General features: G+C 42.6%; 1 protein-coding gene across 2 annotated transcripts; it reads right to left on the bottom strand.

Moving 5' to 3' along the window:
- Nucleotides 1–4,554: 4,554 nt before the first annotated feature.
- Nucleotides 4,555–15,963, bottom strand: idh1 (isocitrate dehydrogenase (NADP(+)) 1). 2 transcript variants are annotated; one of them, XM_080786677.1, is made up of 9 exons: nucleotides 15,831–15,963; nucleotides 14,094–14,223; nucleotides 11,029–11,320; nucleotides 9,647–9,755; nucleotides 8,049–8,226; nucleotides 7,536–7,687; nucleotides 7,036–7,176; nucleotides 6,522–6,684; nucleotides 4,555–5,746 (listed from the first exon to the last, which is right to left on the bottom strand). In XM_080786677.1, the coding sequence occupies exons 1-9, from the start codon at nucleotides 15,931–15,933 to the stop codon at nucleotides 5,653–5,655; spliced, it is 1,362 nt and encodes a 453-aa protein (XP_080642803.1). In that variant the 5' UTR covers nucleotides 15,934–15,963; the 3' UTR covers nucleotides 4,555–5,652. The 2 variants fall into 2 exon arrangements, with proteins under 2 accessions (XP_080642803.1, XP_080642804.1); XM_080786678.1 differs by lacking the exon at nucleotides 15,831–15,963 and adding an exon at nucleotides 15,355–15,485.
- Between the last annotated feature and the right edge of the window lie 252 nt (nucleotides 15,964–16,215).

The following is a 16,215-nucleotide window of genomic DNA, read 5'->3' as shown; positions in this document are numbered from 1 at the left end:
TTTGATATATTATTAGTCCACTTGCCAGAATGTGAACCCAGGCATATTGAGTACACCAAAGTTGTAGGCTGTTGAAATGTTGAGTATGGGTCCCACTCCCCAGCATGTAGAAACTGACAGATGCTAATGTATTGCATATGTTGAGCAATTTTCATAATTGGCATAATATGTGACCATACCATTAACGACCTATAAGGGAAATATTAAGGGTTTTCATGATGCTGAATCCATTCCAACTTAGGTTTGCACACAATACACACCTTGGGCTAAGAACGGCCATAGCCATCAGCACATTTGGGCAAGTGCTACATAAAGCATGATGACATTTCTTTTTGCCTTCTATATATTATGCCAATTATGAAAATTGCTCAACATATGCAAGTTAGCATCCGGCAGTTTCTCCATGCTGGGGACCCATACTCAACATTTCTAACATAAAACCTTGGTGTACTCAACATGTCCGGGTTCACAATGGGGCTCTATGGGCTGGCAAGTAGACTATAGTAGGGCATAATGGTTGGGGCCTGGGCCGGGGTACAGGAGGTAAAATAGCAAAGAATCTTAGACCACTATGTTATACTTTGGCTATTCCAAAATGGCCAATCCTCAAGCTCACAACATTGCATTGCAAGCCAATTGCATTGCAATAGGCTGTGAGTTTGTAGATTGGCTATAGCTATTTCCTTGAAACTTTGTGAAATGTCCTGATTTAATTTTGAATTAATACCACAAATCTCTTATGGGAATCACTGGTGCAAAATTGGGCTTGAGACCAGATATTATGTTGAATAGCCAACATGAGTAATATAATGTTAAGTTAGTTGCTCTACTTATCTACCAGTATGTATTTATTTTATTTTATGTTATGTATATAACTTGTTGTATTGGTATGAAAGTGATGTATTGGTATGAAAATGTGTTTACATAAAGATTACCAGAATAGTAATTAATTTAGTTATACTGATGATTTCATTGTAGTTCACCATTTATGCTGGTCATCTCTCTGAGTTATCTTTTCTTCCTCTCATTATTCCTCTGCAGAGAGCCCGCTACAAGAACATAATGTGATCACGCCAGCCAACCAAGTTGAGATGTCCACCAGTGCTGAGGATGGCCATAGACAGTCGAGATCCTGATCTGAAGAGTGCAAGTAAGACAAAACTACCAAGTCTTTTGATCCAGACTCTTTTCAACCACCTCAGTAAGACAACAATGTATAAGTTTCTACTACGTATGCCATTCTAACTTGAGTAATTGTCACAGCACTGCACTGTATCGCTATGTAAAGATTCATCATAGAAGTATCCATCCGTCAGATGAACCATTCCACCTCACACGGGATGTTGCAAATAGTGAGGAGAGATTATTTTCATTTGAGAGAGAGAAAAGGTTACATCATCATAACTGACCAGTCATTGTAGGGGTCCATTCATGTACTCTACTGTATACTTAACAACATAAAACAAGGTATATTTCAAGAGCAAGGGATCGCGGTAAACATCCACCCTAAATCTTCTTCTTCCACACTGGGAGAAAAACAGCATCTGAAAGTTTGATGGGATGCATTTTTACACGCATTTTTACAGGAGAAGATGACCGAAGCATTAAAGAACATTTGAGAGTCATGAAATAGGACCATCCAGACCTAGAGCTCCCCAAGAAAGGTTGACACGAATGAAAATTTGTCCAACCACAGCACAGAAGAGACGCTCTCTGAGTTCCCATGTCTCAGACTATCCAAAATAGTAAGTACAATAATGTGTCAATTATCTCCTCATTTTATTGCATGAGTTATGACTATATTTCATACACGTTTCCTCTACTTTGCCTTCTAAAGCTCGCTTGGGATCTGAGAGATATCGCCAACATTGATGTGGACCAACAAATCCTCAATAAGCTCGCTGCGATGGCAGAAAAAAGGTAATTGCCAGAATCTGGTTAGATTTTCAAGTTACAAAAACTGACTGATGGCAGTAGCACCCTGAATCACTCACTCACTACTTGACTGACATTTGTTCTCGTGATTTTAAAGGATTATGAAAATAACATTATTATAATAAATGATTGTATTTTATTTTTTTAAGGCCTCCAATCGGAAGCAGCAAATCTGTTCTTGCCTGCACTATTCAAGGAGAAACCAGAGTTGCTGTTTGAAGTTGAGGTGAGCCATGAACCGTTCACTAGTGTGAGAAGCACTATGTAATTGAAGCACATTTTATTATTGCATTAGTTTTTATATTATCATCTGGTTGTTTCATTTTTTTCTATATATTTTTTATCCCACGATTTTGTAACCCATTTTTCACCCCTGTGTCAATCATCTAATGTGATCCTGGGCTCTACACACCCTCCACCAACCTAGTCCCCCATATATGGGGGACAAGGGGAGAGCAACGGACTTGAACTCATGCTTCCTTCATGCCTGAGTGTCCAAGTTGCTCCTTTACACCTGACAGAGGGGAGTTTCCCTGGTTGGACGTAGCGCGTGGAAGGAACACGTTATTCCAACCAGTTCCTTTCAGCCGCCCCGGCTGGCCAGGGGGAGGCAGTTTAGTGACCAGGATCACTGCATGTTTTTTGTGAGGGTACCTACCCTAGGGGACACGGGGAGAACATGCAAGAAAGGTTGTTTCTGTTTTTGACACAGTGGCTCTGCAGGAGACTAGCCAGAGGGTGTGTGTTTGTCTGATGGTTAATGGTACTCCCTCTCCCCAGGGCCACGCTCAGACCAGCACTGACATGTCGACACCAAAGATGATGCTGAAAGGCTGCAGGGAGGGTCACCACATCATGCTGTCGATGGATGATCAGGTAATCACAGAGGACAGTGTGTGAGTGTGGACATCTCAATGGCACTGGGACTCCTACTGTGCATATATTTTGTGTTCAGAATCCAGTACCCTAAAGGAGAGGTTCAGTCACACGAGAGTCTCTCTCGTGTGACTCGTGTCAAAAACAGTCAAGTGTGTTGTTGACCATTATAATGTTGTTTCACAGAGAAGAACTTTAAAGGGATAGTTCAGATTCTTTTAACTGTATGAAATACTTGCCATTAATATAGTGGTTGCAACTCATTGATTGCCAGATTGAGTCCCCTGGTGGGAGTTCTGCTCTGGTTTTTGTGAAATATTAAGTTCCGGTCATTTTGTGGGGGGGGGGCACTTTCTTGGATACTTTCTTGGATAATTTCTTATAGGATAATAATCCCATAGAAACAATCCTATTGGATTTTTTATAGGATTATAATCCTATAAGAAAATATCCAATAGGATTTGTTCCAAAATCTTATAGGATTCTTTTATTGGATTTCCAATAGGATTTTTTCTATCGGAATCCTATTGGACTTTTTGACTAGGGTCGGTTGGGTGATGTATTGCACTCTGATACATTATTTCTAAATAATATGAGAAAATTGCCATCGATCGGATTAAAATGCTATTTATTGAACACTACGGCCCACCCGAGAAGAATTGTGACACCCGTGGCCATGTGGGGCGAAATCTGAAGTTTATGTCAAGTGCTTAAAACAGGTTGCAGTTCCGCCATATGAACCATATGGCTACAGCATAACATACCTTCATACCTTCATACGTATTACATGTATTTAACAATCACGCTCTTGAATACGTTATCTAAACATTTGTTTATAGCAATACACACGACACACTCACACCCAACTCACGTTTGAGAAGTTTCTTGAGCCGTTGATGCTGCAGCAGCATTTGCAGTATCATTAACCTTTCCGTTGGAATGGTCATCTATATTTCTATTTCTACCGGAGGTTCTCTCGTCGTTATTCCGATATCTTGGTTCATTGTAATTAGGCTCCATGAATGATCCAATAACAGGCTTGCAACCAGGTGATAGTCTTGACAGTTGACACTTGAAGAAACTGGACTGATATTGTCAGAACACCAGCTCGTTCGTCTTCTATGAAGGATATTCTTGGCAGATTGTCTGGCGAGTTGTCACTGACTCACTTGGCAGGACTCAGGAGTTATGTTGATGATCCAATGTATTTTTTTATTGGTGTGTACTCCACCTACTGAACTATATGGCAGCAGCAACAAGACATAATCTCGCGATTTGAGCACTCATCGATACTTATGTGAACTTTGTAACTATCATTATCTACTGCATGGGGGAAAACATGACAGGTTAATTCATTAAATCGGTTCAGCTGGATCGGTCTGTCAGTGAAGTGAAACTGAATAATTTGATGTCTGTGTGATGAATGATGATCATCTCTGTTGTTGGCAGTGGCATAATAATGAAACTAGAACTACAAAAGATAATTTGGTAGGCTATAATAAGAGCTGTGGACATGCGCACCATTCACCATACTAAAACAATAATGGCAAGTGGGATATTAGTACTGTATTATCACAGGCCATTTTAGTTATCACTGGTCTATGAAGCCATATGTACAGAATAATGTCACGTTACATAAACTACCCATGGGTTGATTTATCAACACTGCAAAAAACAAATGCAGACAATACAATATAACAATAATGATTCATATTGGGGCAATAATAGGCTATACAGTATAGATCCAGTTTTTCTCCAAAAAGTCTTTATTGAGTTGATATGACATCACAACTAAAGCAACAGATTGTGGATAACCATCTGACCCATCATGGATTTTGCATTTACAGGATGTGTGTAATTGGCACACCATTCATAGAAACACAGGCACAAAAATGACAATTTTAGTCCCACAAGCACATCCAGAATACAAAATCTCAAAAAAGGTTTGTGTTAATTGTGGTAAATGGTGAGGATAAAAAAACATGTTGAGTAGAATAGCTAGCTGGATACACAGTAAGTGAGCATTTATTAACAGTCCATGAGATACATTTAGGATTGAATATCTCATGTAATTTTGCCTGCCTGCCGCTCAGCTCAGTACAGTACAGTACCAGATCAGATCTCTTCTCTCTTGATTAGTGAGACCATAGAGTTGCTCCTGTATGGCCACTCTAACTATGACACTGTCATCGCCGAATAATTCTGGGCATTTCCAGTGGTCCAGAAAAAACGATCTTTAGAGAAAAAGTAGGGGGCGAATAAAAATGCACACATGACATTACATGAAACAAATAAGTCAACATGCATAAAGGAACACCCTCAATGTTGTGGCAGGACTGTCCCCGTTGTCTAGCGCTGCTCACTAATGAAATACTGACGACTTGTTAAAAAGAGAACAGCGCACACTTGCTTCCGGGGACCTAGTGCAATTCAGGTAAACAAGATCAGTAGCCATCAGTGGCTCGTGTAGCTATCTGCCCGGTGTGGTTATTGCTGGAGATCATTGCCATTTGACTGTCACAAGCATGGCTTTCTGTGTACAATTGTTGAGTGATTCATGGAGAGGAGAGTGCTGGCCTACATTGATCAGAGGCCTCCATCACCCCCTCTCCTGTAGACAAGGCACCCTTCTTTATAGGACCCCCATTTGGGAATGGTTTAGTTTCAGTCCAAGCATCTCCTGGAGTCACAAACACGCTTATCTGTAATTCAACGTTGGTTGGTTGGGGGGGGGGGGGGGGGGGGGCCCATAGTTCCAGTTTGTATATGCGTGCATGTGTTTGTTTGCAGGAGTAGCTGTGTGCATTTTAGTACTAGAGAGAATACTGTAGATGGTTAAGATCACAGCTTGGGCTGACTGGCCATCTTGATCTTGAGGTTCTCCGCCAGCTTGTCCAGGAACTCAAAGGTGTTCAGGTAGTCTGCACGCTTCAAACTGAAAACAGGAGGGAGGAAGGAAGAGAGGAGAGGACAACATGTGAGAGGACTGCATATATACAGTACATCTAGTACGGATGTGTAAAGGTCCAGATGGAGATGGTACAGCAGACATGCAGTCCTTTAACTCAATGTCGCCGTGTTTGATAATTGTCATAATTCCATAGGCGTTTCATAGTTAATTCAGTGGATTATGAGATGAAATTTGATTATTAAATATTAATTATATCCATCTACAACAACATGATATTCAAAGAAATAGGCACAATGTTACAGTATATCTTGATTAAGAGTCTACTCAAATGCCTAAATTATCGATCCCTTTATCATAAACTGTAGGCTTACAAAGCAAGCAACATTAGGTATAGGCAAAATCTGAAGTGCCGTTGCTGAATAATGTTGAATGCCAGCCCAAATCAAGGGATTTAATGATCAACATGATCTGTGTTTTAAGAAGATACATTTGAGGGGCACTTGCACACAGTGTCCAGCAGATGATGCTAATTCTAATCTACTGCATTATTATAAACCATGGTAAGGCTTAGCTGGTAAAATTATGCTTGTAACATAGCCCATGGCAGTTGGCTGTTGGATACTCAAGTTCTGTCCCGTCACTCAAACATAGTAATACATAACTGGCAGATATGTATTAAAACATACTACCAAGTATACACCACAGAAAACATGGAACATAGATAAATGAACATTTAAACAGCCATTAAATGCAGTATATGACATCAATTTTATATGTGCTTGCAGTAGTAGGTACTAACTTGGCCATGCCCTTGACACAGATAGCGAGGTCCTTGGTCATGAAACCAGCCTCTATGGTTTCAATGCAAACGGCCTCCAGTGCCTCAGAAAACACACGTAGCTCTGCATTGTTGTCCAGCTTTGCCCGGTGGAGCAGGCCCCGTGTCCATGCGAAGATAGAAGCTATGACACACACACACACACACACACACACACACACACACACACACACACACACACACACACACACACACACACACACACACACACACACACACACACACACACACACACACACACACACACACACACACACACACACACACACACACACACACACACACACACACACACACACACACACACACACACACACACACACACACACACACACACACACACACACACACACACACACACACACACGACAAAGGAGGTTTTTGTTACCATCTCTTTTGTTTTGAATAGATCAGGGGGTGGATAGCACTACATGTACGGTCTTCCGGGGCCAAGAAAGATGTTGAATGGTCTTACCGATGGGATTGGTTGAGGTCTCCTTGCCCTGCTGGTGCATTCTGTAGTGACGAGTCACTGTGCCGTGGGCTGCCTCAGACTCCACCGTTTTCCCATCGGGACAGATGAGCACACTGGTCATCATGCCCAGGGAACCATAGCCTGCAAAAGAGACAGACTTTACTCAACAAATGAAACAAAGTACACAATCGACAAACAGTTTATACAGCGTTGTCTGTGTCTATACAACTGTTGTGAGCTTTTAGATTGGCTATTTTGACTATTAGTGCCCAAAGCTGTTTGTGCAACAAAGTTAACACAAAGTATGCCTTGGACGTGTATACACATCCTGGGAATCAAAACCACAGGGTGCTAAGGACATGTATAGGCATCCTAAGGTCTTTTTTATTGATATTATTTGAGTTTGTTCAATTAATCAACAAAGTACTCAATAGAATCATTGCCAAGGAACTAATTGATAGTTGCCGTTTCATAATATAAATACATGATTTTACACCCACCCTGTGCTACAGAGTCAGACTGGACATCTCCGTCGTAGTTTTTGCAGGCCCAGATGAAGCCTCCCTCTGACTTCATGGCCTGGGCCACCATGTCATCAATGAGACGGTGCTCATACCAGATTCCTTTGGCCTCATATTGTGCACGGTACTCCCTGAGAGAGAGAGAGAGAGAAAGAGAGAGAGAGAGACAGACAGACACAGAATCAGTAAACTACTTTGAAAAGAGGGCAAAGTAAGCAAAGTTACCATGTTTACCCAGGGTAACTGGACTAAGCTCAATAACTTGTTTACAGCCAGGCCCTGCTCATAGAACATTTCATGGTAGGGGTTCAATGCCTTGCTCAAGGGCACTTCAGCGGTGGTAATTTTAACGTGCCGGTCCGGGGATACGAACTAGCGACCTTCCGATATCAAGATCGCTCCGCAAACCGTTCGGCTACCGCTGCCGGGCATGTGTGCGATAGTGAAAGAGCATATGTAGTATTTATAAGTTGTGTGTCCCAAAGCCTTTACTTCTCATAGATCTCCTGGAAGATGTCCTTGAATCTCCCGTCGTATTTCTTTAGGATTGTGTTCTTGGTGCTGAGGTACATTGGCCAGCCTTTTTTCAGGCCCATCTGTAAGGAGCTGTGGGCAAAGTCCCTGATGGACGAGTCTGTGTTGTACATACCCATGGCTACACCACCCGTTCCTGGAGAGAGAGAGAGACAGAGACAGACAGACAATATACATGTTAATAATTAGCTGTGGCTAGGTTTGGCGAGAACAGTCACGCACAAACCTCCGCGATATTTGAGCAGTGAGCAGTGTCAAGTTTCTGCCAACCAGAAGGGGGAGGATGCCCTGCTGGTTCAACGAGTAAGAGCGCATACCACATAACAAAATAAGACTTGTTATGTGGTCTTTCCTGCCTCTGTTCACAATCCTATCAAAGTAAAGCAGAAATGGTCAAAATATATATTTTAAATAAATGATCAAAAAGAAGGTGTAAGCACTGTAAGGAGAAGATACTCATACATTATTGAAAGACAAAAATAGTAATCAATTCTACTATTGCATCAATCAAGTCCATTCATATCCATATCCAATTCAACTGGATTGCTCATCCTCCCTCTATGCAGACACTACATAAATTATTTTATGCAAATAAAGGATGCATACTCAGCATCACTCACAAACAGAGACAAAAAGACAGCCCTGTCTGGAGTATACAGATGAATGCAGTGTAAACAGATCCATGGAGCCAATGGCAACTTATCAGCCTTTTCAATTTGTCTGAGTGTTTGTTTATGAGGAAGGAGACAGAGATAACGAAGATATTTCATACTGTCCTGTTGACATTTGAAACAGAGAATTATACACTTTTAAAAAGGTTGTCTGTGGTGCCAGTCTACAGTAGCTACAGTATGCATCATTGACTTGTGCGCTGATGCAAGACTTGCCCGCTACTGTGGTTTGCTTGCACTCGCTGATTAATGTTCAAGCCAAGGTTAAAGGTCTCTTTACTGTTACAACATGTGCACAGGTACACAGGCTTTTTGATACTAAATTAAGAGGTTGCTATAAACAGCTCTTTTGTCTCTGTCATATACAGTACATTACACACAGATTCCGGTAGCCACCAGATGCAGTATGCCCACCTGTCATTTATGCTCGTCCTCCCTAGTCGCACCATCTTTAGCAAGATCCATCGCGAGAGAGCGATTAGCAGATTATGAATAATTCAATGAAAATAATGTGACCTGTGCGATGCGAAACATCCAGCCGCCCATTAGTTCACTGTGGGGACGGGGTGGCGTCATTGAACCGTGAAGCGTGTGGAGCCACGGTGTCACAAGCATGGATATTGGATACATGAAGCCGGTCCCATAAAACATTACCAGTCGATTGAAAGACTCTACGAGGAGACTGTAGCCTACTTGAAGGAATCAATCTACGACAATCCATTTCCACTGCGCAGTTCACACACACATGCACAGTAGCTCTTTACTGTATGTATAAGCAGGCATCCACCCCACATCAGCGCCCCAGAACACCTGCCAGGCGATGGGAAGTAATCAACGCCTCCCAGGCGATGGAAGGGGTTAGCAGACCATTCAGGTTGTTCTTACCCTCAAACTCGTAGATGACAAACTTGAGGGGCTCTCCCGTAGACGTAGTGGGTGTGTAAGTCATCTCTACTTTCCCTGGTCCAGGCACCACAAAGTCTGTGGCTTTGTACTGTGAGAATCACATAGAGAAAGACATCAGATGCCACAAGAAAAATGAGCTTTACTACCCAGCATCTACCAGGCCAACAGCATCACGATCACTAATAAAAAACAAACATAATTCACATCACCACAACCCCCCCTCCCCTCCCGTCAATGGTTAGAGTTGAAAACTTGTTTTAAAAGTAGTGATGGAACTGCAACTCTTCATGTTGTCAGGTAGGGTGTTCAAACTAGTTGTGATATTCACAGAGAAAGCAGACTTTCCCCACTTTCTTATGTTATAACCTGTATGTTATATGTACACATACAATGACAGTGCCATGGGGGACATCAGAAATCTCTTACGAAACATATCAATATCAATGTTAGCAAAGTAGCATACAAACTGCATGCGACTGGAGCATTTTTTTCTCACGTAATCAAGTTTCAACAGTAAAATGATTGTTCACCTGGATTGTTCTCCTATGAGGTGAGAACTATTGACTTGGCCCCAGTGCCAAGGGCTAGTATACAATTTACGTTGCTCAGTGACATTGTGTCTTTTCTAACTCACTGTCACAACCAGTATTTCCACATATCCAAAGGGCAGCTTATGAAATGTAATCAGTGACTCTCTCGTTATAACCCGAGTGTCCTTAGGGACAGTGGTTCTCAAAGTGGGGTCAGGTCCCCAGCAAGATTTAAAGAAAAAATAGCCATATATTTACTAACACGCTGTGGCTCATTGTGAATATACAGTAGACTTACTGTAGCTTACTGTACAAACTCTTGTATGGGGTCCTTACTTAGTACAAAATATTTTCAGATGGCCAAATACATATAATGTGGGTTTGATAAGAAATTGTTTGAGAACCTCCATTTGTGCGCTCAGCTAATGATGCATCTTTAAAAAAATATTACATATTAAGATATTTTGACTGTATGTTTCAGGAAATGGATAATGCATCCAACGTAGTTATTATTTAATCAGAAGCTCTTCCTTGTTAATACTTTTCATTGGTTACATATTTATAAACCCCAGTCTTAACCACTTTCAACCCTTTCAATCCCTGTTTTGGGCACGTCATCATTAAAGCAAAACATGTTTAATGTTCAAGATAAAATGCATTGTGGGCTTGTACTGTAGATCGTCTATTTTAGTTACTTTAGCATGACACCGTCATCCGACGAAGCCCCCCCTCCCTCGCTGCCTGACAGCGTCGATATAAACTGAATCCCTACTGAACCACTTAAACACACTGGTCTAGTATGAAGCTGCCACTTGACTCGACCACACTGACCTGGTCTCCATGGGCGTGTCTGCCGATGATGATGGGTTTGATCCAGCCGGGCACCAGGCGGGGGATGTTCTTGCAGATGATGGCCTCCCGGAACACGGTGCCGCCCAGGATGTTGCGGATGGTGCCGTTCGGCGAGCGCCACATCTGCTTCAGCTTGAACTCCTCCACGCGGTTCTCGTCCGGCGTGATGGTGGCGCACTTGATGCCCACGTTGTGCCGACGCACGGCCTCCGCCGCCTCCACCGTCACGCCGTCGTCGGTGGCGTCGCGGTTCTCCATGCCCAGGTCATAGCTGCGCACAGAGGACAGGGTTTCATTAAAATGTGGGTCACTGTTTGAGCCACTGTGTGTTATTACCATTAGTCATGTAATTTAAGGTGTGATCCAGCACCGTGTGCTTGTGCGTGTGTTGAGCAAGGTGGAGTGAGAAAGGCTACAGCCATACTTAAAGAGACAGTGAATATTTAGTTGCGAGCCGGTGCCCAGCACCGAAAATACCCGATCTACAAGCTCACAATGTGTACCAAGTATAAATCAGGCATAAGAGAAGACACAGAAGAAGGAAAAGTAAAGAGAAAGGGGTGGGGGTTGGGATTAGAGAGAGAGAGAGAGCTTAGAGAGACCATTAGCAAACTCAACAGTGGACGTGTGGGACGCCATAAACAAAGACACTCTGTTCTAAGAAGGGCAGTAATTATACACACTTCACTGAAGTCCCCTACTACTGCTGAGCCACCTACCATAGCAGAGGAAACGCCTGTTACTGTATATACAGTACAATCTACAATAGTAGATGGGCAAATGTACATGCTGTGTGTGTGTGTGTGTGTGTGTGTGTGTGTGTAAGACTGTGCTGTGCTTTGTCATGTCACTTTTGGCAATACATGATAAAAAGGGAGTCCACACACACAAGGAAACATTTTAAATTATACAGGGAAACTGGAACTGGAAATGTAGCTCTCAGGTATGGCCCATGTTCATGCCTGAGGAAAATGGTTACATCACGTTCAGGTGACATACCAACCTGGCCACATACTGTAGCATGTGCAGGATTACCTAAATAAAGGCATAAACCATTTAATCTTAGGTATGCCGACTGTGCTCTAGTCTAGTGCAACTGCAACCCTTGGCTTGGCATTGTCAAGAAACACACTCAACCTTTCACCTAGTTCCTTCCTCCCTTCCCCGTATGCTACTGCCACGCCACAGCAACAGGATGACTAAATTGCCCTGGACACACAAAGCTAGAACTCAGAGACAGGAAGATGAAATACATCTGAGAATAGGTTCTGTTCGTGTTCAGTGGTGGCTTTGATGAGAACTGAAAGGAGATTCCTCTTGTTTGCGTTAAGTGGCACGTGGTTGACCTTTCACCTCACACCCCCGCTTCAGAGGAATGGATTCCTTGGTGATGCCGACACCTTGGCTTATACAAATGATATGTTGTAGAATTCATGAATTGCGATACATTTTATTGTGAAATATCTTATGATGTAATTATTACAAATCCTATCCTATATTATCAGTATCCTATGGATACTGATAAAGGAAGGGCCCCAAGTTAACCCTTTCCTGATTTAACTGTCGACATGACTCTAGTCTAAATCAATCTACTCTGCATCATAAATCTACTACACAAAACGAAATGCTATTAATCCATTTGGTTTTGTGCTGACAGATCATTCCAGTGGTGTTTTCCATATAGAGAAACACAAGTCCAGTTCTTTGGCTATCTGTATACAGTCTGAAGGTCTAATACATAATGACATAAGGGCAGATCAATGAAGTTCAACTCACTCAAAAACTTTTACACATAGATATGGCCCATTATTAAAATAGAATACATGGGAAAAGGCGAGTGGGTTTTATTTAATATTACACCAACACAATGAATAGGGGCTTTAGTTAATGTATTATGCAAGTGCAAGGTTATTATTGGGATACAGTGGCTTAAATAATAATAATGCCAAGGTACATGTGTTTTATTGATGCAACTGCAAATCTGTAGGCGTGGGCACGCTTATCCGACATACCGTAGGACTGACATGCGGAAAACGATCGGATTAAGGTTGGCGAACATGCGTTAAGGTTGGCGAACATGCGTTAAGGTTGGCAAACATGCGTTACGGTTGGCAAACATGTGCTGCTCCGTGCTTGTGGTTATGGTTAGGTTAGGGTTTGAGGTAGTCGTTGTCGAACAGATAGTATGTCAAAACTAAAGCCTTTACCGAATCTGTACAGTGTATTTACAATCACAAGTCAATAAAATAACATTAACAGCCTATTGCACAACACTGTAACTGCCACAGTGGAAAAGATTGATGGGTCAAAGGAGCATATTGTAGCTACTGGCTAGTACAGTACCAAGGCCAACACTACCGCTTGTGTAATTACAACCTACACCTACATAGCTATTAAAGCAGGCACTGCACATCAGACAATCATGGAGGAGAGGAGGTCACTCCTGGTATAGAAAGCCTCGGAAACAGGTTGAACGAGAAATCCCAGCAAGCCAGGGCGCAGACAGGTGAGTTCACCTGGGGCCCACGTAGTATATGGTTACCAACTAAGCCGAGCCCATTGATCCTTCTCAAGGTACTTCCATGTACAGTAGGTGGGAGTGCTCATTATGAAAGTAGACACAGAAAGCATGCAGTGCAAATAAAATAATTATGCATGTTTGGAAGTGCATTTTGAGTTAGGGAATGTAACTGTACAGCCAAGATATGTTCATGGCAGTTTACAGTAAGACAAACAATATGGCATATTTATACATGAACCTATTGTTTCAAAGTGGTATGTGTAGCAGGTATACTCTCCCTGGTACAGACCCCAGTTAGTGTTGAAGTGTCCTTGATCAAGACACTGAACCCCTAATTGCCCCCGATGTGCAGGTTGGTGCTTTGCATGGTTTCCTCCGCCATCGGTGTGCGAATGGGTGAATGTAATGCACATATGCAAAGCACCTTGGATAAAGATGTTATATAAATGCACCATTTACTATGACCACCAGATGCATGAAAGGCCACGACTGTGGACTGTGGTCCATAGTGAGGTGTCATTACCTGTGCAGGTCCATCTCCAGGTAGGGGAAGATGAGCTTTTCCTTAATGAGCTCCCAGATGACCCGGGTCATCTCATCTCCCTGCATCTCCACCACAGAGCCAGCCTTGATCTTCTGAGACATCTTAGAACCTGATTGTCAGCACAAGGAGAGAGAGAGTGAGAGAGAGAGAGAGAGAGTGAGAGAGAGAGGGGAAACAATTGTGAAACAGTCATTTGTGCAACAAGATGGGGGCAGGACGGGGGATGTGAAACTGAGAATGGGGTATAAGTTATGATACTGTAAGTGAAAACAAGCCTATACAGCACAAAATGAATTGCCTTAATTCAAAACAGCACCTGCAAATGGATTAGGTCAGTGACTCAGCATTGACCTACTTCTTATTAATCTGACAAACTAAAGAGTTTGGCTATGAAAGCAAGTGAAACCAAAAGGAGAAGTCAGCATTTTACAGTACATTCAGGTGATTTTCCAGACCTGGCTGGACAATAACGTTATACTATTCTAACCTCAGCACTTCACACAGAGTATTATCTAGTAGTTAACTCTAAATGACAAAGTAAAACATCTTAATTATATTGCATAGGTTTAGTTTACACATGCCAACATAGATTATGTAAGACTTCTATAGCCATTACATAGGCTAAAGCAACTTTTTAAGCAAACATAGATCTATAGCAACATTACATAAGCTGTGTGGAGCCTGCTGACTGGCGATCGCATGATGGGAGGAGACTGACTACAGAGAAGACACATTCATGAGCAGGCAGGCAGGGAGGGAGGGAGGAGGGTATTACAAAGCTTATAGCCAGTTGTAGAGCATCACAAATAAAGTTATACGTGGTTTTACAGAATTAATTTAAAAATCACACACAGACACAACAATGACACTTAGAAATGCAAGAATTAGCTTGATGATGACGCCCTAAATGAAGTCCAATTGACCATCCCTGATTCTCTGGGAGGAGAAGGGCGCTCCATTACAGAGATGATAATGCACATACGAGCAGAGGAGTAGGCTCTGCTGCATCTTATCTTTCCGAAGTAAATGCGGGCTATTTTACTGTACGTATGTTCATGTTTTGAATGTCATAAAAAATGTTCTTGCTCGCTACTTTAGAAGGACAATGGCGGCTGAGTCGATCGACAGGTAGGATTTGGTCAACATAAAAAAAATGATGCAGTGTCAGGAATCGTCATATATTTCCCTCAGCAATGCGCATGATGCCGGCACTGCCCGGCAGTATTTTGCAGGTGCCTACCTTTGAATGTTTCCTACACCACACGAACCGGTTCACTTCACTCACAGCTGAGGAAGCTCTTGTTCTGCAACGACTCCGAGCGGCGATCGCGAAGAGCGATTCAAGTGATTCGGTAGACCCGGCTTCCGTGAACCACCTCCCCCAGTGACTGACAGTGCCTTAACCAATTAGTGGAGAGGCCGAAATCCATTGACAAATGATCTGAGCACACTCTAGGGGAGGGGAGTATGTGGGCGGGGCCAATAAAAAAGAGCTGCGCTGATTGGCGCAGCTCAATGCTAATCTTTAGAACATGATGTTTTGCAAAAGATAGTTGCCGGCCGCTGGTTTAATCATCTACAGATCAGATCAGATAATTCATGTGTTTGGTTTGGTTTGGTTTACTACTACAACAGGGACATGTATGTAGGTCTAAGTGGGAGGCTACCGGTACAGTACAGGCGCTACACGGTCGACAGACAGTTAAGTAAACTGACCTCCGAATCGTAGACCTTCTGGTGCACAGAACACCGTAGCCGGGGTCGCAGTCAAGCCTTTCAACGTTTCGGAATCGCTTCGGACTGTGTGTTGTGTTGTCATGTCTCATGTGCAATGAAGGACAACTTCTCCTTCTGCCTTATCAGAGTGTGTGTGTGAGTGTGTGTGTGTGTGACATCCCGAAGAAGGAGGCGAAGGGAAGGAGTTGGTAATACATAAAGTAACCAGATGATGGCAGAACTCCCCTATGTGATGGATGAACGGCTGCTGGACTACTAACTAGTTACTAGAACTAGACGATCAGAGACCAAGGGAAAAATGTTTTGGGACACTACTATCACACAAACATTTCTAGTGATTCCATATCGAATAGTGCCTAGTATT

Source organism: Protomyctophum bolini, assembly GCF_963924005.1.
Source record: "Protomyctophum bolini genome assembly, chromosome: 16".
Lineage (NCBI taxonomy): Eukaryota > Metazoa > Chordata > Actinopteri > Myctophiformes > Myctophidae > Protomyctophum > Protomyctophum bolini.
This window is presented reverse-complemented; position numbering and strand designations above follow the sequence as displayed.

Excerpts from the sequence above, each read along its gene's own strand:
- idh1 (XM_080786677.1), bottom strand. The coding sequence starts at position 15,933 with ATGACAACACAACACACAGTCCGAAGCGATTCCGAAACGTTGAAAGGC. Across the intron at positions 11,321-14,093 it reads CTGGAGATGGACCTGCACAG|CTATGACCTGGGCATGGAGA; the intron begins GTAATGACACCT and ends CTCTGTGCGCAG. Across the intron at positions 6,685-7,035 it reads GACCTCAACCAATCCCATCG|CTTCTATCTTCGCATGGACA; the intron begins GTAAGACCATTC and ends TGTGTGTCATAG.